Below are 23,808 nucleotides of genomic sequence, written 5' to 3'. Positions count from 1 at the left end.
GTTAGATCTCAAAGTTTTCCCCATATTTTTTTTTTTTTTGCTTCAAATGTTTATTATCTTAACTCTGCACTGCATCTTACTTTGACAACTTTTGTAACAAGAATTATCTATCCAGGACTTGGGTTGTGAAAAGAGAAGTCGTTCAGGTTAAACGTGAACACGCTGCATATATATATATATATATATATATATATATATATATATATATATATATATATATATATATATATATATATATATATATATATACATACATACATACACATATATATATTAGGTGTGTATAAGAGTGTATTTTTATTGTAGAAAACAAAAGAAGATAGAAGTTGTATAAAAAAAACGTGTTTACCGTTGAAACAAAACTAGAGCAACAGAAGAGACATTACTGATTCTGTGTCTACTTTACTGAAAAGTGCAAAAGGAACACCGGAACAAATAGCACTTACAATGAAATATTTTGTAATCTGATCCTCTTGCTGTGACATTCGTATGCACCTTACATCATGATTTAGTAAATGAACATAGTTTAAATACTGATGAGTAGACTCAGTTAAGTCAAAAATTCTTGTTAAATGACAAAAATTAAACAGGAAATTATGGACAATTACACTGGTAACTGACTGCCATTCTTAACGCAATACGATATGTAGTTTGCATATATGCGAGTTAGTTATTGTGTTAAATTTTTGCTATTAAATTCAGCTATAAAAAGGACATAAACCAAGGGGAAACGTTCAGTTAAATAACATATGTTTTACGTGGAATGTTATAAAATACTTTTGCTTTGCTTTGTTTATGTCGTCAGCTGTCGTAGATTTACCCACACATACACGATGATACGAAAATCAAAGAATGAAATGAGTGACAATTCGTTGGGCTGGAGAAAGAGTAAATGAGTTCAAGTAAGTACCACGCCCTTATGAACACAGGGTCCGTTTTCACCTTCAGTCAGCGTGGGCCATAAGTAACTTTTGATGGTATCAGAGTTTTGATTGGAAGTGTGGAAACGAACGTGCATATCTCTGCGAAATGTGCGTGTCTCGTAGTCGAGAAAGTAAGCTGGATTTTGATTGGTGAGACACCAGGCTAAGCGCACGCAGTCCCGGACGTATGTTTGTAGACCAGTACACCGCTTTAAGCATGGATAGTCGTATAAGGTGGCGTGAATTTGGGCACATACGTCCTGCAAAAGAAACAAAGACACATGAGTTCAAGTATTAAAAATGGGGATAGAAAATCAAGCAAAAATGCTATTGAATAGTGAATAGAAGATGTGAATATAGAAAAAATGTCTAATCCCCCAACCAAAGTCTTTAAAGGGTTTGACTGGAATGTCGAAAGAGCAGCCGGTCAAGGGTTTGAAGTTGTGTTCTTTCTGTCTTAGCAACACTCATAGAAACGGTTTGTTGGAAAATTTCGTCTTTCTGGCAACGCTGTGGCGTCACCACTAAACGTGTACAATGCTTACAGACCACAGATTAAGAATCCCTGGCTTCAATCATGTGATTTAACACCATTGGTTTAATTTCTGTAGGTTGATTTGAAGTTGAACGTCTATGTCAACAAGTTCACATCCAAATAGGGCATTAAAGGAAGAGATTCCACTGCATCAACGAAACTCAGCCATGTTTTCTGCAAAAGACTATAAATTTCGTCGAAAGTGATTTTGTTCCAGAAAAGCCGTAGAGGTCATTTACCCAATGTGCTACTGCATACATAACCCTACTCTATGTACATCTTGTGTAAACTTTGGGACACCTTTTACTTAAAGAGAGCGTTTACTGCGCAATGAATGGACTTGTGGGTTAAAAGGGGTCTGTTTCCAGTCTACCTAATCGGTTTCCACGGCATTCCCAGTTGTTGTTAGGGTAAAAACACATGGCACACACACACAGACCCCTTTTTAATTTCCATTTTCTCTTCATAAGGAAAAGCAAAAGCGATAGAGTTCATTGGTTGCATACTACACGACTCGAGAATTAGTCAATGTATACATGCCATGCCACAAACTAGACATTTCACCTGAATCGAAAGAAAGTGGTAGAATTGCTTCCATACCTGAACGTTCTTTGACAGTGGGAAGGAATCCGCTGTTTTCCGAAGATATAATGCAATGGCATTCTCTACATCACTCACTGCTGGATCTCTCTCCCAATCTTCAGATACTTTCAGAGTTGTTTTAATGTAATATTTAATGTCCGATAGAGTATTCTGAACGGATCGGAAGGCCAGCTGAAAGAAAAAAATCATTAAATGTTTGGTCAAAAGCGGAAGGCTCAAGTACAAACATTTTGAATACATTGTTAGATACAGTAAGGTGCAAAAGTTTAAGCGCAAGATAAATGTTTCAATAAAATCATATATACATCGGAATGCTCTGAGATTTTCACTGTATCAAAACGACTATATTGCTAGTTCATATGTCAATTTTGGAGACAAGTCATTAAAGAGAAAATAATAAATTATTAAACAAATCTTGTGTTGTCTCCAAAGTTTATGCAAACAAAATATTTACAGTTCACAAAGCACAAAAGTCTTTCAGTAGCCTGTAGCGTTTACATTGCACCTGACGAGATGAAATAGCGTCGCCTCAGAGAAACAGTAAGACATCAAATCCCAAAAATAACACTAAGATATCTTACTGTTGCTCTGAGGCAACGATATGTGATTTTCAATTGATGATGCAGCATTGTGGGAGGCTTTGAGAGCGGATCTGCTACGGGCAGGGCCGCGCCGTCCCTATGTGCAAGGTCGTGCGGGGCACGACGGCGCCAAAGTCAAAAAGGCGCCGAGCTCTACCATTCAAAAATGCTCCAAATGAGTAGAAAAACTCCCCAACCAAAAAAAAAAAATAACATAAATAAATAGATAAATAACATTGAACTTTTCATTATATCTAATAGTGATGGTGAAATTATACTGCTCATTAAAACAAGCAACCATCCTCGCTGCCTTTCTAAAAGGAAAAATATTGCCTTGTTGTGTCCGAACGTGCTACTCAAAAGCGCAGTTTTTTGCACTGAAAACACATGATGCTAATTCATGCATACATGAGCATTTTTCTTCATATGTGGAGCCGTGAATGCTATTTCTGTATGTCTATAGATTCACAAGGTTGAGCATACGAAACACAAGAAATTTGCTATTCCCCATTTTGGTTCTTGCAGTGAATACGTTGTATTATAATTTATGCACCTCCAGAATGCTGAGTTGAATGTTTTTCGAAAATATTCTTAAATAAAAAAAAATAAATAAATAAATAAAATAATAAAAAACGCGTCTTAGGAAAACAAAGTGATTTTCATAAGAAAAAAAATAATGATGTTGGGGAAAAACTTAAGTTTCTTTCAAAAAGAACTCTTTGAATTAAAAATTTTCACTAGTTACAGCTAATTGTTCAGATACTCCGCCCTCCGTCATATTTCTTTTCATTTTTCCTTATTATTTTCTTTTTTCTAGTTCGTCTGAAAGTAAGAGTGTCTTCAAAATGCTTCTCCATTCTCTCCCTTTCCCAGCTGCCAAAAGTATGGAGCATCTTAAATTACGTTTCCAGATCTTCAATTTCGCAAAAATTCCAGGAAAAGTCCTCGAATACCAAACAAGAACAAGATCGCTTGAAACTGCGTTCGAAAATCACCTGAAATTGCGTTTTTGGAACTTCAATTTTAAAAGATTGCCGGCCCTAATGTTACCAAATATTGTCTTACAATCGCGTCTTCAAGACTTCAATTTCAGAAAACATTCGGGCAAGGGCCTCCGAACCGCTTTCCTTTAATATCATTAAAATTTAGGTTTTTAAAGCATGACTTACGTAAAATTTAAGTGAGATAGCCTATGAACTTCTTCTCCTAATATCATAGAATATTGCTTAAGTTTTTAGGGTTTTAATTTTGAAAAATGTTCTAGGGGGAGCTCCAAAATCTCCTTCCTGTAAAAATCTTCAAACTTGTCTACAATTGCGTTTTTGGAAGTTCAATTTCAAAAAAATGGAGGGGAGAGGAGGAACTGATTTCTATCTATTTTACAATAATAATAATAATAATAATAACAAAAATCGGGTAGAAGCCCAAAGTTCCATCTCTTATTCTAACTTCAATAAATATGGCCTAAAATCGCTTTTTAAGGCTTCAATTTCTACAAATTTCCGCGGAGCCCCGTTTTCCCCTAATACCACCACCAAAGACCGTCTAAAATTGCGTTTTTAAAACTACAAATTTCAAAAATTTTAAGAGATTTTTTTTTTTCAATGTGCCCCTTAAATCTATTTTCTAGTTTCACCACTGCTCCTGTTGTCACGTTTTGACAGACATAACTGCTTTATTAATTATTTATCACTTAGAGATTAGTTAGATACTCACAGTGGCGTTAATTTTGATATTTCAAACATTTTTCTTTTTCGAAAATGCATTCTAAATAATTTCGAGACATGAAATAAAAATGTATAATATATTCCAAAATTAAATATTCACACATTATTTTTAAAATAAATTAAATGCCAAATGTATTTTTTTTTCCATTATATATTTGTTTACAAAACCTCTTTCCAGGTGTTAACTATATTTTCCCCGAACGCCAGAACATAAAGGCGTTCTAAAGACATTTGCACGACGGCGCCGATCAGGCTTGGCGCGGCCCTGGCTACGGGCTTTCAAAATCGCGGATTTGAGCTTTTGTTCTGAAAAATACTGCCTTCCATTTATTGTAGAAGTCACGTGAGAGTTTTCCAAGATGTTCTCTATCAGATTGATATCTGACCCGAGTGCTAACGGGATCAACACAGTGATAGTCTGAGATGCAAACCTTTCATTTGTACTGTGAGAAGTGCGTATCTAAGCGTTCTTTTGCCGAAAGATCCAATTGGGAGCAAGATCACTAAATGACAGCAAATGCTCACCTACAGTTTGTTGACTATTTTTAATTTTTTTCCTGCAACTTAGAGAGCAAAGAGAGGTGCTCGTATTAAATCCAAAGACTCAACAAATCATAAGCGAGCTCCCATCTTGTAGCCCGCAACATATGCTCTTCGGATCTTTTTCCAAGTCACGCTAATAGAATGATAACTCCACTAAGCCATCCAAAATTCCATATTTTCATCAGAGAAAGTGACACTTCAATCGATTTTTTCAGAAAGGGCATAAGTCCATAAGGACCAATGAAACTTTTCAACATTCAAGAAAAAGTGTTTATTTCATTCATACATGAACTAAATTCCACAAGAATTTTTGTGACTAATCTAGCTACAAGTAGAATCATTACCTCACCATAAAAAACGTTTCGATTCGTCATTAAAATTAATTAAAACTTCTAAAAAACTTTGGACTTACGCCCTTTCCGTAATCAATAACTAAAAGGCTAGTTTAGAGTGAAGAAAATATAAATCAAGTGAAACATATTTATTTCAAACTGATTTATGATAATTAAAAGTAATATAATAAAGTGACAAAATAACTAATGAAGTTCGTATGTATAAATTTATTATCTTAAGAAGTTATATCTTGTATTTTCCTCTTTCCTTCGTTTTGGTTTCGTGAAATAATAAAATTTGGGGTAAAAAGAAAAAGTAACAAATTGAGAAAAAAGCAAAAGTTTCAGATGTGTATAAACTATTCTTATTCATCAATTACATCTTCCATTTAAATTTCCGTTTCTGTCCTTCTCTTGTCTAGTTTTGTGAACCTAGTTCGTTGCACATAATAATAATATTATGTTCGAAATTGCACTGATTAATCCTCTTGATGTCTGTTATTTTTTCCTATACTATGAAAAATTCCAAAGGTAGTTAGTTCAGCAACAAGCGTTAATTGGCAGTATGCTCTTAAAAACCGTCTATAACATAGCTGGCCTTAAACCGTTCCTTTGGTGTTCTATTGAATATATAACCATCATTGTTAAAAACTGAAAACATTTGTCGCCCAGTAGAATCTTTTTCCGAAATCTCAATTTGAGGGATAATAAATGAAGTAACTGACGGATAATAAATGAAAACTCTTAAAAAATGAAGGGCACCTGTTTTAGCAATTACAGATTTTATTGTTTTCAACAGATTTGACGGTGAATTTTGATGTAATTTCAGAATTTCACTTATAAAGGATTGAATTTCCCATGGTAATAATCTGTCATATCTGTTTAACATTCGCTTTACTGCCCCAAAAGCCCGGTCTCAAAGGACAATCAAATGTCCGGGACTTATGCGCTTTCTGCACTTAACGAAAAATGTGTCCCCTAAATTAAGTGCTTTGTTGTGCAAGGATTGACTTCCCTTCTACACTAGTCAATTTCTCTATGTACAAATATGGTAAAACCACAACTAATTCAATTTTGCAAAAATGGGACTTTTGCCTTTTCTCAAATAATTGATTCAATTAGTCTTTAGTCACGATATTATATGTACTATTTTACCCATTACAATCTTGCTTATTTGTGGTTGGCATCAAGCAGATTAGCATCACTACGGGGGGGGGGGGGGGGGCTTGCTCCAATTGACATTGTTTTGGGTTAGGGGGGTGACACCCAAAATGCATTTCAGAGTTTAAGCATTGAGCAATTGAGCAACGGTTCTAAAACAGTAAATAGATCAACAATTATCAGTCGTTATTCGTTATAAATATTTTTTTCTTTGTCTCGGCTTTCTAAAGAGTTGTTTTAATTACGTTTTAAGAGCTTCTAATTCGAAAAATTGTCGGTACTTAGAGTACCGACAATTTTACCGTAGTACCAGTACCGTAGAGTACCGATAACGTTTCTAAAGACTGCCTACAAACGCGATTTTAAGAGCTCAATTTTGAAAATTCCCACGGGTAGGCCCCTGAACCTCTTCAACCACTAACATTCTCTAGACCAAAGACAGACTTTTTAAGACTCTAAATTGAAAATTTTCCATGCGTGAGCCATCGAATCTCTCTCTTCCGTAACATCCCCAACATGTGTCTAAAACCGAGTTTTAAGAGCTACAATTTCGAAGTATTTTCAGGGGACTTCCCCCGAACCTCTTCTCCTCCTAACATAATCAAAGCTCATCTGGAATGCATTTTCAAAATGCAAATTTGAAAACTTTCCGTGAGAACCCCCCCCCCCGTATCCCCCACCCTGCCCCCTACCATACAGTGAATGTCATACTCAGGATACGGTTCATATTGCATTAATCCCAAAAATTGAACCCCATTATCTTCCCTTTGTTTCAGATAAGTTTGAAACAATTAAGTGGCCATCACTTTCCTACAACCGCCCCCCCCCCCTCTCTGTTACTTTAACGACTTCCCGTCGGCCCTGCACGTATGCGTCTAGGGCAAGTTACATAAAAAGTGGTTATAGTTTTTATTTTTATTTTATATATTAGCCAACTTAAAGTTTTGTCGAAAAAAAATTTAGTTTCTGAAAATAACATGAATTTTGTGTTTACATAGAACATTAAAAACTCCTTTTTTTATTGCATTTGTGGAGGGGGGACGACACCACAAATAACCCCCCCTGGTGTTACCCTTGCTAAGTACGCCACTGATGTACCTAAGCAAAAGATAGATATTATTACATTTTATTCCTTCTGATAATGATTCACGTGAAATGAAGAAAATGCTCAATATTCAAATATGTTTAAACTATTGTTAACAATTTTTTTTACGTAAACGCTTTGAATAAAGCATTCAAGCTATTTTTCCAATTTTTTACGATAAACTCGAATGATTTCAAAACTGTAGACTTACTACAATAACGGAGAATAATATTTTAGTTTTGAGTTCATCTGCATCTTTGAGGGGTGGCAAAGCATCCAAAGCATCCAGAGTGTCCACACGAGCTTGAGCATAGAGATTTCCATAGTGGCGAACTAATGCAGTGGGTCTCTTCTCGCCTAGGGCTAAACTTTCAAAGCGGACACCGCGTTCTAACATCTTCTGAGCTTGTTCGGCGAGCCTAAGGTACAAATAATAATAAAAATGATAATAATAATAAATGAAATTTAATTTCTATAGATAGTACTTTAAGGTGCAAGGCACATTCACACGAATTGAAATTTGCAAAGTCAACAGTGTTGTTATATTGAGTTGAGTTATATTTTACAGTGGATCAAAATAGGTATGCTAATTTTAAAAATACAGTTGAATTTCTCCTATCACGTTGGATTTATCTACTCATCTGAATGTGACCACTTTTCACGGTAGAGCACGTATCACAGGAAACTCAACCACTCTGCTGGTGGCTGACATATTTTTTTTTAAATTAAAACGAACTGTTTCTTTTGCAAAATGTGTTTATTAGTTACGCAAAAAGTTTTTTTTTTGCATTCTGTATACAATTGTTGCTTATCAAAAAAAAAAAAGGTTTGCCATAATTTTTACAAGGCTCCTTATATAATGTGAATTTGTCGCTTTGAGCCCTATGTAGCGAAAACCTTTACGAGATAGCCCGAAACGGAGATTATTTTTGTTCAGTCACTAATATAAGACAACTAAACCGCTGCTTCGTAGTGTAATTTTCTGTTTGCCGAGAACATTTATCGGGTCGTTTGTAATAACTTAAATTAATATGACAATAATCAATTTGCTTGCTGCTAAAAATAATATTCCTCGAGCATTTTTGTGTTTATCAAAATATAAATTTATTTTCTCTTCCTAAATGTTACTTTTACGATTTATTTGCAACCTAAATGTTACTTTTGTAGTCATACGAGGGTTGTAAATTAAGTAATGGCTACATAGGTATCAAAATCTTTTCATTGAATTTTCAAGTTAAATTTACAAGAGCAATTGCATTGCACTCCTTTTATGTAACCACCAGCAACGGTTATAATTTTTTTTCATGTGTCAGGAAGTCGTTGGAGACCACTAGCAGGGCGTTTATTGTCGATGTCAGAGATACAGCACCTTAATGCTCGGGCATATGATGAGTAAGACCAACCTCTAGGGATGATCCTTGGACAGTTCATCGAAAGTCAATGCCAAGAAGACCGCTCAGGATGTCAATCTGATCTTGAGGAATCGAGGACCGATCTGTGCATTGCAAATTCGCAGTCTCATTTCGACCCGAAAGAAACGCTTTAATCCATCATGCAACTGTTCTATACGGTAAGGCTCTTTCAGTAATACTCGATACCTTTATGATCTTTTTTTGCCACGGGAATCTTCGATCTTAAGCCACGACCGCTAAGTACCATTTAAAAACATGCTTCAAAGCGATGAAAACGATTTTTTTTAATTAAAAGAAACACAACAATTAACTTTCTTACTAGATTAACTGTTTTTTGCATTACACATCGACAACAGTTCTACCACACCGCTCTTCACACCGCATCTAAAACGCTCCTATTTGAGCATGCTACATCGTCTACAAGTTTCTAGGTAAAATTGCTACTATTTAATTTACAACCCTTTTATAAAGTAAAACAACCTGTAGTGACGCTACGCGAGTAGTTGATACTTATAAAGAGGAAATAAAAGGCATAATTAAATCGTACAAAAATTACAAATTATTAAATGGTGTTTGAATTTGCAATGCTTACCATTCAGCTTATTCATAGCTGAAATTTTGGTTCCTGTGTTTCTCTTATTATTTTATTTTTTCTTTGTAAGTGTCATCTATGTACTAGCGCAGTATTAACTACTGATGATTTTAGCCATGCTCTTTTTAAATTGCTTGCATAAAATTATTATTTTTTTTAAGCAAATGGCATGTTACAGAAAATTGCTATAGTTTCTGTACTTGCTTAAGGTTTATATTTTGTTCGGCAATATATTGATATAACTCAGGTTTCTATTATTTTATCAACAGTTTCAAGAGTTTTAAGTTTGTACAGACGGTAACTAAAATTGTGGACAGTTTTTTTCCCCTATTTTGCTGGATGATCTCATTAATATGAACTGCATGGATTTGAAAAGTGTCTCTCTTTTTCCATACAAAATGCAATCACAATAAGTTTTTCATTAAATCTTTATTCGCGTTTTGTCACTCCCTTCTGCATAAAGAAGCTTTAAGCTCAATTTCATCTCCAACTTTCATCATCTTACCTTGCTTTAAGTTTTTGTTCTCTTTCTTGAAGAGAGTGGATTGTGTTTTGAGCATGACTGAGCTCCAGTCGCAGAACTTCGACTTCCCTTTGTAGAGCAGACACTTCTTGGGCTTGAAAATGGATTCTCACGTCCGGTACTTGGATGCTCACCGTATCTGATCTATTATCTTTTGCAAGAGGTGAAGTCCCTAGTGTAAAATAAGAGAGCATAAGTTACAAATTACTATGAAACATACAGATCGGGGACAAAATAATATGAACACCTGTGAAATAAGGAAAAATCTTTATTCAGAGGGGGGTTGGACCACCCTTTGATTGAAGAACAGATTGAATGCGACGGGGGATAGATGCATAAATGTCATGGACAACATTTAAAGGAATATTAAGCCATTCCTCCTGCAGAATAGTCTCTAATTCTGAAAGTCCGGATGGAGGTGGAAATCGGGAACGAAGTTTGGACTCTAAATAACCCCATAAATGTTCAATAATATTTAAGTCTGGAGACTGAGGGGGCCAGGCGAGATGTTCAACTTCACTGTCATGCTCTTCGAACCATTCTTGGACACATCTCTCTTTTTTCTCTCTTGAATGTCAGAAGTTTTGAAAAGCTCATTGTGGAAGTTCAAAGCATTATAAGCAATATTAATTCACACGATATTTGTGTCGATTTTACCCATGTGCGAGGTCACTCAGGAATTCGAGGAAATGAAAGAGCTGATGCTTTAGCAAAAGAGGCTACTCGTTTACCTTTTTCCTTAGATGTAGTTAATCCTCCCTCGTTCTGGAAACTGTTCTACTCTAAGAAAGCTACTAAGGATTGGAATTCAGACTATCTGTCTTCAAATAAGGGAAAATGGACCAAGCGCTTCCTTCCCACTATTTTCTTTAGATTGAAACGGCAACATCTCAAAACTGATTTTTTTGTCACTCAGTTTCTTACTGGGCATGGTAATTTCAAAGAGTACTTGTATAAATTTAATATTTCTACTAGTAACGTGTGTGATTGTGGACAGGATATTGAAAATCCAGAACACTTGTTGTTTCGCTGCAATCTTTTTAACCCCCAGAGAGAAATTCTTATGCGGGAGCTGAGGAAGTTGTCCGTTTCTTGGCCTCCTGTTCCTTCTGCTCTAGTTCAGAGCGTCGAGACTTTTTCTCTTTTTAAACGTTTTATTTATTCAGTTGTTTGACCTTTTTGTATGTGTGTGTGTGTGTGTTTTTTTTTCTTCTCTATTCGTTGTTAATTGTATGTTGTGCTCATTTTATTTTGTGTATTTTGTACTGTTGTGCCTCTTACTTTCGGGCCCTATGTGATACTATGTGGTGCATAGGGAGTTTCTTTTTGTGTCAAATAAAAAAAAAATGCAGAATAACAAGTGGCCCAAGACCACGCCAAGATATCGCACCCCATACCATAATTGAGCCACCCCCATTCTTCACAGTCGGCAAGAGGCATTCAGGATTAAAGGCTTCTGAGGGAATTTTCAGACATAAACGCGCCCTGTAGTCTGAAATAGGGTAAATGATGATTCATCTGACCATATTACCTGTTGCCACATCTGTGGGGACCAAACTTTGTGGTCTCTGCACCATTGGCGTCGCTTGAAAGCATTAGTTGCTGTCACCAAGGGTTTTCGAATTGCCACTCTGCCATAAATGTTCGCAGCATAAAGTTCCCTTTTGACAGTTTTTGTTGAAACGGGGTCCTGGAGATGGCTGTTCATTTCAGATGTTATTTCGGATAAGGATTGCTTGCGCTTTCGGGCTACTATGCGCTTCAAAGCTCTTCTATCCCTATCAGCAAGCTTTTTCCGGCCACTGTGGTGCTTTGAAGACGTCGTCTTACCTTCTTTCGTGTATGCTGTCATAACCTCTGACACCGTACCTCTTGCACGCCCCAAAAGCTTTGCTGTTTCCGTAACCGATGCTCCACTTAAACGCGCCCCAACAATCATTCCTCTTTGGAACTCTGTAAGGTCTGACATCTCGACTTATTACAGAAATTTAGAACCAAGCACGCAACATTTGTGACTACTGTTGAGACACTGATAGGTTCCTCTCCACGCTCACCAGGTGGCAGACTTCTGTTGCAGGTGGCGTGGCTGTACTATAGGTGTGAAATACGGCATACTTTTTCATAGGTGTTCATATTATTTTGTCCCCCATCTGTATTTTTCAATATTTACTTTTGTTATGTTTAGTTCGCTTTCCTAGAGCAATTTGATCGTAGAAACAATAATAATATGCTCACTAAAAGGGTTTTCGAGTGACTTTTAAAGGTTTCCATGCACACACACAGCCATACAGAGGCTTGAACCAGCGAAATGTATCTTTATACTCACAAATTGTATTGTTAGGGCTTAACTTTTTTTTTGTAATAAGAGGGTTTAACTTGACATTGACATATTAACACTTTAGAGAAAAATAATTAAGGTTTGTGACATCAGTTGAATAGATATTATTCTCCATCATGCATTAGTCTGCTAGAATGAAAAATTGCGACATTTTAACTTAAATCATTGAAAAGGATTTTTTTTTTTTATCTCGATATTTGACTTAGTGAATAAGCTGTGGCCTCGTATATCTTAGAGCGAGCATTAGTTTCAGTACTTTTGTAATTGAATGTTTTGTCTCTGCTAGTTTGGCTATTGTTAACCTAGAATGAATATCGGTATTTTTTTTCACAAAAAAATTAAATGCAAATAATTTGAATGAAAAATATACCTATTAACACTTAACTGGTGAGGTGATACTTTTGAAATGTAAGCGGTGGGGCGTGTGTAACCACAGCATTTACCGTGGGAAGATAAAAGGCAGTATCTGCAGAAATATTTTTTGAGGTATTTGAGGAAACGTGTTTTGGCTTCCATACTAGCATATGGAAATATTGGGATTTAACGTTTGTTTCGTGCATTATTTTCAGCGAAAATCAAGTAAGCTAAGTACCGTAAAACGGTACAACTTTGTGCCAAGGGGAGCAACAATGGGCCGCTGTTGCCATAACTATGATTTTGATATCTAGTGGCCTATTTTTCGAACTTACGTGCTCCAAAAAAATCATCGGGTAGTGTAACCATTTAGGTAGTTAAAGACGCTTCATCAGAGATTGCCATTATTTTTGTATGCCTCGGATAATTTAATCGCTCTTAGTGCGTGATTCGACTCACTCGTAGAAGAGCCAAAAGTTTCCTTCGGGCAGACCATTAAAATTGTTTTCCAAGGTCTGGTAAGTTCAGATTTGTTTTACTAGTTTGTCAGTTATGAATTAAGCCGCTTGTTGACTTAAAATTTTTCGTAGTTTTCACAAGCTCTCAACATTTATCGAAAATGGGAATGTTGGGGTACAACAATGGGCCACCTATTTTTCACGGTTTTTAGTGTCTTGAAGCTTCATTTTATTCTCTGTATGGATGCTTTTGTCATATTTTGTTTTACTTATTGTAAATAATGGCAAGAAAAGAAAGAAGAAGGCTTGGGGGTTGCTCTATCGCCCGTACTCATGAGCCCGTACTGGGAGTTTTTGAAGAAGGTGCTGACTGAAAGCCGGACCAAATACAAACTGAGATAATTTTTAAAAATTATTTATTTTGATGAGATTTGGAATAAGAAATGTGATTTCGAATTTTAGTTATCAAAAATATTTTTTTGATCTCGTTTAAAATGGGTTAGACCTACGCATTTTCTGAGACCAATGTATAGGTACCTAGTCTTTAGCTCGTGAGATTTTTCTAGTTTTCAAATGTTTCTATGTCAAAACCAAGTTAGAAAATAAAGAACGTTACCTACGTTTACCATGTTGAACTTTATTAATCACTCAAAACGACAAATAATGATTTAGTCTTTAAAAATTGAAAAAAAAAAAAAAGGTAAATGATGGTATAAAAAAAATTCTTTATACAGTTTCAAGCAGAGGACAACATGTAGTCGCAGACAAAAGTAGGCCAGATCAAGTTTTCACGGTGTTTTCTAGGTTAAAATGAGGTGGCTCATAGTTGTATCCAGTAGGGGTACAACTATGGGGCACGGGGAAAAAATTCCCCTTCCTCTTCTTTCCAACTTAGATTTTTTTAAACATTTCATTTGAAAGACGAGATGTGTAGCTACCATTGTTTAAGTCCTCAAATTTCTAAATCAAAGATATACATGGAATTTTCATTGAAAACATCGAAAAGTGACCCATAGTTGCACCATTTTACGGTACTATAGATGACAAAAATGCTGAAAAAATAATGCTGATACTGCTCTTTCCGTTCCCAAGGTCGTATATTTCTTGTATACTCCTCGAAAGATTGTTTATTTAAAGAAGAAAACTTCCACATTGATTTTTATGTTGCATATTTACATAAAACTGAAATGGTACGTAAGTGTACATGGGGCATTCCACGGTATTTTGGACATTATGTAGAGTCCGTAACGTGACCTTTTTTTGCCATAACTTTTTAATTTACCGTTTGATTTGCAAATTATTTTAATTTGAGCTAGTGTGTTGGTAGGAAAAGATCAAAATAAAATAACATGCAAATCAAACAGTAAATTAAAAAGTTATGGCAAAAAAGGTCACGTTACGGACTCTACATAAATGTCAAAAATACCTTGGAATGCCCCACATACATATACAACCATATAAGTAAATAAAACAGAACTTTGAATACAAATGCAGAGCTAGAAATTTCTATCATGAAACTATTTTAAGACAAAATTACAAAATTACTTCGTCATGCAAAAGGGAAATATAATAGATTTAACTGTAAAAATTTTAACTCTTTTGGTGACGGGGGATGAAATACGCCCTTAACAGCAAAATAATAGATTGCATTCAATGCTAACTTTAGTTGTTTTGGTCAGTCACTTTCTATTTGGCTTGAGAAAAAGGTATGTGAATTAGCAGAGCAAAGTTGTTCAAGTTATAGAATTTAAATTTTTATGTGGTGTAGGTAATCCCACCTACCAGTTAAGGGTTAACAAAAAGAGGCCTCTTTTTATTAGGAATATTACACAGTTCAGAACAGTTAAATATTGCAGCATATGATGTGACATTTTGGTGACTTTCTTTTCCAAAAAAGAAACGAAAGAAGTCAATTTGGTGTTTATTCAGTTTACAATACTACTACAAAATAATATATTGTTTTACAGTAATATAATAATAAGAAGCGGAAAACATAATCCCACTCATCCTTGATAAATTATTAATTTTTCTAATGTATTTCAATAGGAACTTTTTTCTTGCCACACCCAGAACCACAGAAATAATCTTACCCGGCTTTCCTTGTTTCTGTTTCACTCTCGAGGAGCGACTGTCAGGGCTGCTGCCACCACTACTGCTCTTCGGACTGCTCACTCGTACTGTGAATAAGAGAAAATGTTATAAATAAGTTTATATGTTAAATTTATTTTTCCTTTTCACAACTGCATTTATTTTTACAACAAATACAATGTGCCCACGGGTATCTGATTTGGTTAAAAACTTGCGTCGGAGAAATTGATTCTTTAAGTGTAACTACAATAATGCGAAATAGTTTGTAGTCATTGTTTTTGATTTCAATTATTTCGAGTGTAAAATAATTAATAACCTGTTTGGTGTTTTTTTTAAGTCAAAACTTTCTTCAACGTTTTTAAAAATTTTATCTCAATTTTTACTTTTTACTCCGAATTGGTGAGATTCCTTTTTTTCATGCCCACCATGAAGTTATCTAATAATTAAAATCAAATATGAAGAGTTTAGTATCGAAACCAGCTCAATCCAAGAATTTTCAATCCAAGAACTAATGTGTGTGTGTGTGTTTTTTTTTTTTTTTTTTTTGAGCAATCACGATTGCTTATTGCTTTCATTTGACTGTTTTTGACGTTCCTATCATTTTATTTTCCCACCGCCAGCCTCTGCAGCATCACCGTCAACCGGCTCCTCACGATGCTGCACCTCTAGCGAAAGCCGCCTCCAGGTTGCGTCCATATCCTACACACACGCGCATACATACACAACTGCACACGCACACAAACACATACACACAACTACCCACACATTCATGCCTGCACACAAACACATATGCCTACACGCACATACACATACCCCGCCCCCACGCACACAAACACTCATACACACAGCTATCCACATACTCATGCCTGTACACAGACACAAACACACATGCCTACACACACACACACACACACACACGTGATTGCGAAAAACATAATTTGAATTCAGGATGACAAAATTCAGATTATTTTTTTTTTTTTTTTGTAATTTGCTAGTTCGTCTATTCTATACTATCGTGCCACAAAGTGATTTGAAAGGAATTAATTTCAATCTGGTCAAAAACGACTTCCAAAATCCCGTTTTATCGCAAAACCAAAATAATCCACGCTTTTACCATAACGCTACTGTGAAATCATACGGTTTGACATCACCAACATGATTATGTTATACATTACTTAATGGGGTACAATTTTGATTGTAGAGGCAAAAAGTAAACAATAAGGCCGATATACTTCAACACCAGTTCGAACAACATTATTTTTATCTGTAAATAAATATACAATATTGCTCATTTGAAAAGGAAAAGAAAAATAGAGTCACATACCAACTGTTTTTCAAAAGAAAAAATAAATAAATAAAATAAAAAACCGACGAATACAGTGTGCAGCGAGGAAATGTTTTATTTTTTAAATCTCTCCCACGGGGGGGGGGGGAAACTTTTAAAAATAGATTCAGCTGTTTATGATACTAAACGCTTTATTTCTCTTTTATACTGTTAACTCTTTAATATTTCAATCCTTTCAATGTATCTGTCCCGAAACGGTTATATGTTTGCTTCACTTTATAGAAATTTCGAAAGATACTTATTCAGAACAAACGACCAAAAATATATTTTAAAACTGAGCTTAATTTTCTGAGGAAAATATTGCGAAATTGTTTATTGTGTTTGCTGAACTGATTAGAACGGCTTTACCTCTTACAGTCTCAAAATCTGTCTGCAGTTCATTTCTATTCATTACATTTGCGTAAAATGCTTTCGATAAGCGGCTTTGGAGATACAGAATAACTAGCTACCTTAAAATTCCATAATGTAGAATATTAATTCCAGTGACAGAATCGTTCGCAATTTCTTTTACATTTTGAAATAAATTTTTAGCCTTTCGTAAGTGGAATGAATGTCACAATTAGAGGGGGTCGTTTAAATATTTTGAAACCAAATTTTAATTGCATTACAATCCATCCTCATTTTACAATTTATAAGAGATTGTCTCCATTACTATATGTTATGTTACAATTATACACGTGCTGTAAGGTAGGTAAGCCAAAGGTTGCCAGTGTTCCTGAGATAGACAACTCTCAAAAAGTAGGGATTAATTTTGATGCCAAACCGGCGGTACTGCATTGTAAAACATGTGTTATCTGCTATGCAGATGGCTGAATTTTGAAGTGACTACCTTGATGGGTTGCCATTGTATATGTAGTGATTTCGCTTTTGAGGAGAAGCATTTCCGAGTAAAAATTCATTTTTTTTTTTAAATTCATGTGTTATTCATTATCCTTTTAATTTGGATACATTTTCAAAAAAGATTTTTTTTCTCGAATCGTATGAACTTGATTTAAAATCTAATAAATTTAAGGGGGGAATAATTTTACATCGTGCAAATGGTGACAACTGAATAAAATGCATTTCATGTGTTATAAATAATTATAAAATTCAACATAAAAAAGTCTGCAAAATAAACCTAATCAGAAAAATATGAAAAATCATAAAAATTTAACATGGTCACCTTTGGCCTACCTACTATCTATCTTCTATCATAAACACATGCATTAAGGTAGATGGGCTTGTGGGTTGCCAGTGTTCTTAAATAGGCAAATCAAAAAAAGTAGAAATAAATAAATTTTTATCCCAAATTAGATGGACTGCATTGTATAACATGTATCTGCAATGCAAATGGCTGAATTCGAATGGGCTATATTTACCGGTCATCATTGTATGTAGTCATTTCGCTTTCGAAGAGAAGTATTTCCACAGAACTATCTCCTTTATACAGAAAACACAATTATTGCATCACATAAAGACAAACGAATTACGGCTAGGACGATAAGCTCTGTTGTGGAATGCTCAAGGTTACAGTGTTATCAAAAAAAAAAAAAAAAAACATTGAATTTTGACATCTTGAATTCAAATTATGTTTTTCGCAATCACGAGTGTGTATGTAGGCGTGTGTGTTTGTGTGTGGGAGGTGTGTGTGTGTGTGTAGGGGTATGTGTATGTGTGTGTAGGCATATGTGTTTGCGTCTGTGTGCAGGCATGAATGTGTGGGTAGTTGTGTGCATGTGTGTGTGTATGTTTTTGTGTGTGTAGGACATGGATGCAACCTGGAAACGGCTTTCGCTGTAGGAGCAGCATCGCGAGGAGCCGGTCGACGGTGATGGTGCGGAGGGTGGCGGTGGGAAAATAAAATGATAGGACGCCAAAAACAGTCAAATGAAAGCAATAAGCAATCGTGATTGCTCAAAAAAAGAACAATATAACATGAAAAAAAATCGAATTTATATCTTTTTATTAGATCAGTTAAAACATTAACTTGAACTTAGGAGCATATATGTCCCACAGTGGTCCTTAAAAGATTCAAGTGCTCGATGAGATTGCCAAGTTTCACGCACTTGTGTGATCATAGTACCGCCACAACAACTTCAAATGAATTCAAAAACCCTGTGTGTGCCTTATTCAATATTCATTTGCGTGTCTCTCGTTTACGTATTGACTTGCTCGATACCATTTTTGTTAAAAGCTCCTTAGATGCCAGAAGAGTAAGCATTTCTGCTTTATTTTTGCACTTGTTATTAGGTAAGGGAATCTGAGGCAAAATGAAATACATAAGATTAACTAACATTTTTCAAAATGAACAAATTGGAAATTTGTTTTGAAAACTACAGGATATATAGAAATAAAATTTATTTTACGATAAAACTTACCTTGAAAAATTACTTTTCATTTTTGGCAGACAATTTTTACAAAAAACATTCAAAATTTCGTAGCCAAGTAGATATGGAAACACATAAAAAAAATTCTATTTGCATGAAAGCTTAAAATGGTATTGGCGACATAATCAGCTGAATTTCAATTATTCTCGGATAGGAGACGAACCGTAAGGGATCGTTCGCAAATTGGCAACACTTGTCATTGTTCAGCGTTTCTACGGTGTAGTTTGTAGTAGAAACATTTTATTTGTGAACAAACACCTTGTAATTCATCGTGCTTTCGAGAATCATTAAAGTACAGCTCATACAAAGCCAAAATCTTTCTAAATTTTTAAGCTAGTCCACTGGTAAAAATTTTATGAATTGCCACATCTACTTTGGTTTTAAATTATGACGGTTGGAAATTGCTATCTTTGGCGCCGGCGAAGTAAAAAATAATTGCTTTTTACGATCATATTTCCTTAAGTTTTTAATATTTTGAGTTTGAATTTTTGTATAATATTTATCTAGTATACTTTCAAATTTTCTGAAAGTTTGCTTAGGTTTAACGGAGAATTCTGCGTGTTACGAGCCAAAAACATTCAATATCAAATTCGTATTTTCAAACGAAAAAATATTCTTATATCTTCGTGAAAGACCCGAAGATATGTAAAATACTTGCACATAGTAAGTCAACTAACTTCTGAAATTTACAGCTAATTCCCAGCTATTTACGGCGAAGGATGATCAGAAAACTTTTCTGTTTCTCTCAATTTCTTGCTGGTCCCCTAAATGCAAGGTTGACTTAAAAACTGGAAGCTTTGACTGGAAAATGAAAGCTGGGGCATACCTTTTGTGTGACAAAAGGTTACAGAACAATTGGTCCCTTATTTCTCAAGAAATTCGTAAAAGTGCCAAAGTGCCTCAAACTTTTTGGTTGTATTGTGCATGTGTGTGTGTGTGTGTATTATGTCACGATGTGCAGACGCACTTGTCACACCTAAAGGCCTGAAATTGGGCTCAAAATTTATTCAGAAATTGAAGTTGCGTTCCTCGAAGCGATTTCTCTAAAAATTTGTTTTTCTTTCAATTTGATTTATTTACTTATTTTTTGTTCAATTTCAATCAACTTTTAAAATAAATATTCAATTATAAGTATGAAAAATTCTTCCCCAATTTAAATTTTAATACCAATCGAAAGCCACAGTTTGATAGGAAGAAATGTGTTTAAACCCAATTGGGACAGGAATGATAATTCTTTTGATCTACACGAAATTCAAGGCTGAACAGTATTTACAACAAAATTTTTAGCTTATCAGAACCTTACTCTACATTGCCAATAGTATTGCTCAATTATTCAAACAGAATGACAACATAGCCGTTGTTTCCTAAAATGCCTTTCGCAATTAACATTGTAAAATAATCACTTCATCAAAATATGAGAAATTTTCTTACAACTCCTGCAAAAATCTTAAAATAAATAGAAACATTAAATAATTAAAAGTTTCCCAATTCTTTTGGTAACATGGTGCATTTTAGATCATCACTGATATTTTTGTCGATCTAAAATCAAGTTCCTTTGAAATACGTTGTTTTTTTTTTAAATATTTTTTAACATCATATCACTTTTTTTTCGAGCATAATCAATTTCTCCTAATAAATTGTTGATGTTATTTCGAATTTAAAAATTATAAAATTGATCTTCCAAGTTCAGATTCTATTTTATGATATCACATGCTTGTGTGACCTCTTCATAACAATTTCTCCCTTTTCCGTCAAAAGAGCAAAACATTGGTGCAAACGGAAACTTGTAGTGAGTTTTCAGAAAATCAATCACATTGGCTGTTTGAGAATATAAACAAAATATCAGGTATTGTTGAATAAATTGCATTTTACTGAGGTATATATATATATATATATATATATATATATATATATATATATATATATATATATATATATATATATAAAATTAAGCAAACAGAATTTCAAATATTAAACAAATTATAAATAATTAATGATGATAAAAAGGAAAATTGCAAACAGCTATTAAGTAGGAAAAGATAAAGTATGAATCCAGAGCTCATCAGCCGTGGAGGATTCATTAATTATGGTCAAAAGACCAAAATTTTAACTATGAACTGATGAGCTCTGGATTCATACTTTATCTTTTCCTACTTAATAGCTGTTTGCAATTTTCCTTTTTATCATCATTAATTATATATAATTTGTTTAATATTTGAAATTCTGTTTGCTTAATTTTATATTTACTTGGCTTTTTAGTTTTGCTGCGTTGCGCATCTATGGGCTTTTGGTGTGGTCTTTTCAATATTTTTCACTTTTATTATATATATATATATATATATATATATATATTTTTTTTTTTTTTTTTTTTTCCTCTTCTTCGTAACTTCTGTTACTTAGTTTAAACCATTTTGTTGAGATTTTTCTATAGTCGCTGCAGCACATTTGTTACAAATAAAACGCTTGGTAATATTATTAAAATAGTTCTATTGATAGGTAAAGTCAAGGAATGTGTCTTCTCAGAATTTTATCTTGTCTTATATGTTTCATTGTTTAAGAACGATTTTAAAGGATTCTAAGACGTAGTTTTACTCTTAATCAAAACCAGAGACCTAAGCTGACCCAGAGACTTTATTAAAAGTGAAAATATTTCTTGCCAGTGTCAGAGGTGTGAAATTCATTTTAGAGAAGTGAAATTTGCGAAAACAGTGAAAACCATAACAGTGATCAATTTCCTTGTAAAACGAAAGCTAAAGATTAAATAAAAAGGAAAAGAAGAGATGAGTGCTATTTCTGTTTTTAAATTGAAAAATGTTTATTATTTTTTACTTAAAAAAAATATATATAACACTAAAAAAACTTCATTAGATTTTTACACCATTTTCGAAACATGCTAAATTTTTATTTAAATACAAAGCGTGAAAGTACGTTTGACTAAATTCTTGACGCTTCTTTCTTATTTTCAATGCATGAAATAAATACTATTGTAGATGCGTTGAAAATATCTCTTATTAAAGCTATAGAAGTGCCAGAGCTAAAATGAAGTGGAAGTATTTAGTTTTATTAAAATCAGACAACTTTTTTTAAGGTGTTTTTTCCCCCGTAATTTGATACTTCGTTGCCTAGCCTCCAGAATACGATTTGGAATGGATCCCTCTCAATCATGTTGTAAACCTTTTCCAAAAATCCATTTAACTTCAAAACTAGCACAATCCGTGCTTTTACCTTATCGCCACTGCAACAACGCACTGCTAACATGAACAACATTATAATAATTAATTGCTAAATCAACTTGCATTTTTGACTATGCAGGCTAGTACACAGCAGAAGAGTGAGACATCACATGAATTTAATTTTAATTTCAATTTAAATTAAAACATAAAAATAAAATTATGGTCAATTTACTTAAATACCAGCTTCCCCCAATTTTTTTTTTTTTTTTTTTTTTTTTTGTCAGTAAATAATGCTCATTTAAACGACAAATAAATACGAAATTGTAAAAAAGCAGTCGAAAACTTAGTACTATGGAATGAGTAAAAATGACAACAACATGCATAAAGTACAAACAAAGTAGTATAAAAGAGTTAAAAACTCAGCAAGTTTTTACTTCTTTTATACTACTTTATTTGTACTTTATGCACGTTGTTGTCATTTTTACTCAAATACGAAATTGCACGAATGTTTATCAAACGAAAAAGGAAAAAAAAAAAAAACATTTTGAAAAATGATGTGGGCAGAGCGTGACATGCCTTTCGTTTCTAGTGTAAAATGTAAAAAAAAAAAAGGATTCAGCTGGTTTTGATACGAAACGCCTCAAATTCTCCTGTCGAAACCCATCCCTGAAGAAATTTAGTACTGAGAAATTTTTTTAAAAGGTATTAGAATGAGAATACGTGAAGTAAGAGTGAGCGCCAAATTCGCTTAATTATTTCGAAAGTAAAGGGGGGGGGGGGAGGGGTTGCTGAAAAATATGAGTACCAGCTATTATTGAAAAGTTATTAACACTTACCGTCATTCCGCTCTGTTTCGCAAAGCAAAGATAAATCTTCCCAGCTTGCCATTTTCGCCAATTTCCTCCCCTTTTGCTCTCGGGAACAACATGGTTGGAGGCGATAGCATTCCGGAGACGAAAACGCTCACAAGCAAAGGCTTCTGGGGGACTGAGTACATATAGACAACTGAATCTGCTGGGTTTTTTTTTTTTTTTTTTTTTTTGATTTTTTGGTCCTTTCACTCAGAAATGTTTTTTTGCAAGGTTACATCCACCGTGCCTAAGTCGAGAGAGGGGGTGGGGCAAGGAGGAGGCAAGGCGGGAAAATGCGTAGGAGTTCGAGGCTCCAGAGGACCTGTACTAATTTAATTGCAAAAGAAGATTTTATGAAATTCGATGAATAGTTTTGGGATTGTTTTAACAGTATCAAAAATAAATTTATTTCTGGCGGTTATAGGGGAAACCATTACCAAAAGTAGATCCATGACCTTTTGCAATATTTACTTTTTTGGGGGGTTAACAGGAACAGAGAAGATTAATTGGGCCGAATTGTGGAAAACTACTTTCGTTGAAGTTTTCCGAAGGTATTAAAAATTACAACATGAACCCCCCTCCCCAAAAAAAAGTAAACATCGTCAAGATCATAGCTCAATTTATCACTTATCTAAAAATATGTTCAAATTCGACCCTCGCCTTGTTTTTAACTAGGCATCAATTGCTGAAAAGTTATTTGTTAGTCATGATCGCATAGTTTTTTAGTTGAAATGGATCAATTAAAATTAGTTGATCGTTCGTGCAGTCGCAGAAAATCGTACGTTCTATTTTTCCGATCTTCGTTCGATCATTAAATAG

At 34.3% G+C, this 23,808-nt stretch overlaps 1 protein-coding gene across 1 annotated transcript; it reads right to left on the bottom strand.

Moving 5' to 3' along the window:
• Positions 1-898: 898 nt before the first annotated feature.
• On the bottom strand, positions 899-23,037 carry LOC129219246 (uncharacterized). The gene is made up of 6 exons (XM_054853572.1): positions 22,975-23,037; positions 15,257-15,343; positions 9,999-10,188; positions 7,701-7,908; positions 2,059-2,232; positions 899-1,183 (listed from the first exon to the last, which is right to left on the bottom strand). The coding sequence occupies exons 1-6, from the start codon at positions 23,024-23,026 to the stop codon at positions 899-901; spliced, it is 996 nt and encodes a 331-aa protein (XP_054709547.1). The 5' UTR covers positions 23,027-23,037.
• Between the last annotated feature and the right edge of the window lie 771 nt (positions 23,038-23,808).

This window comes from Uloborus diversus, chromosome 3, assembly GCF_026930045.1.
Source record: "Uloborus diversus isolate 005 chromosome 3, Udiv.v.3.1, whole genome shotgun sequence".
In the NCBI taxonomy this organism is placed as follows: Eukaryota; Metazoa; Arthropoda; class Arachnida; order Araneae; family Uloboridae; genus Uloborus; species Uloborus diversus.
This window is presented reverse-complemented; position numbering and strand designations above follow the sequence as displayed.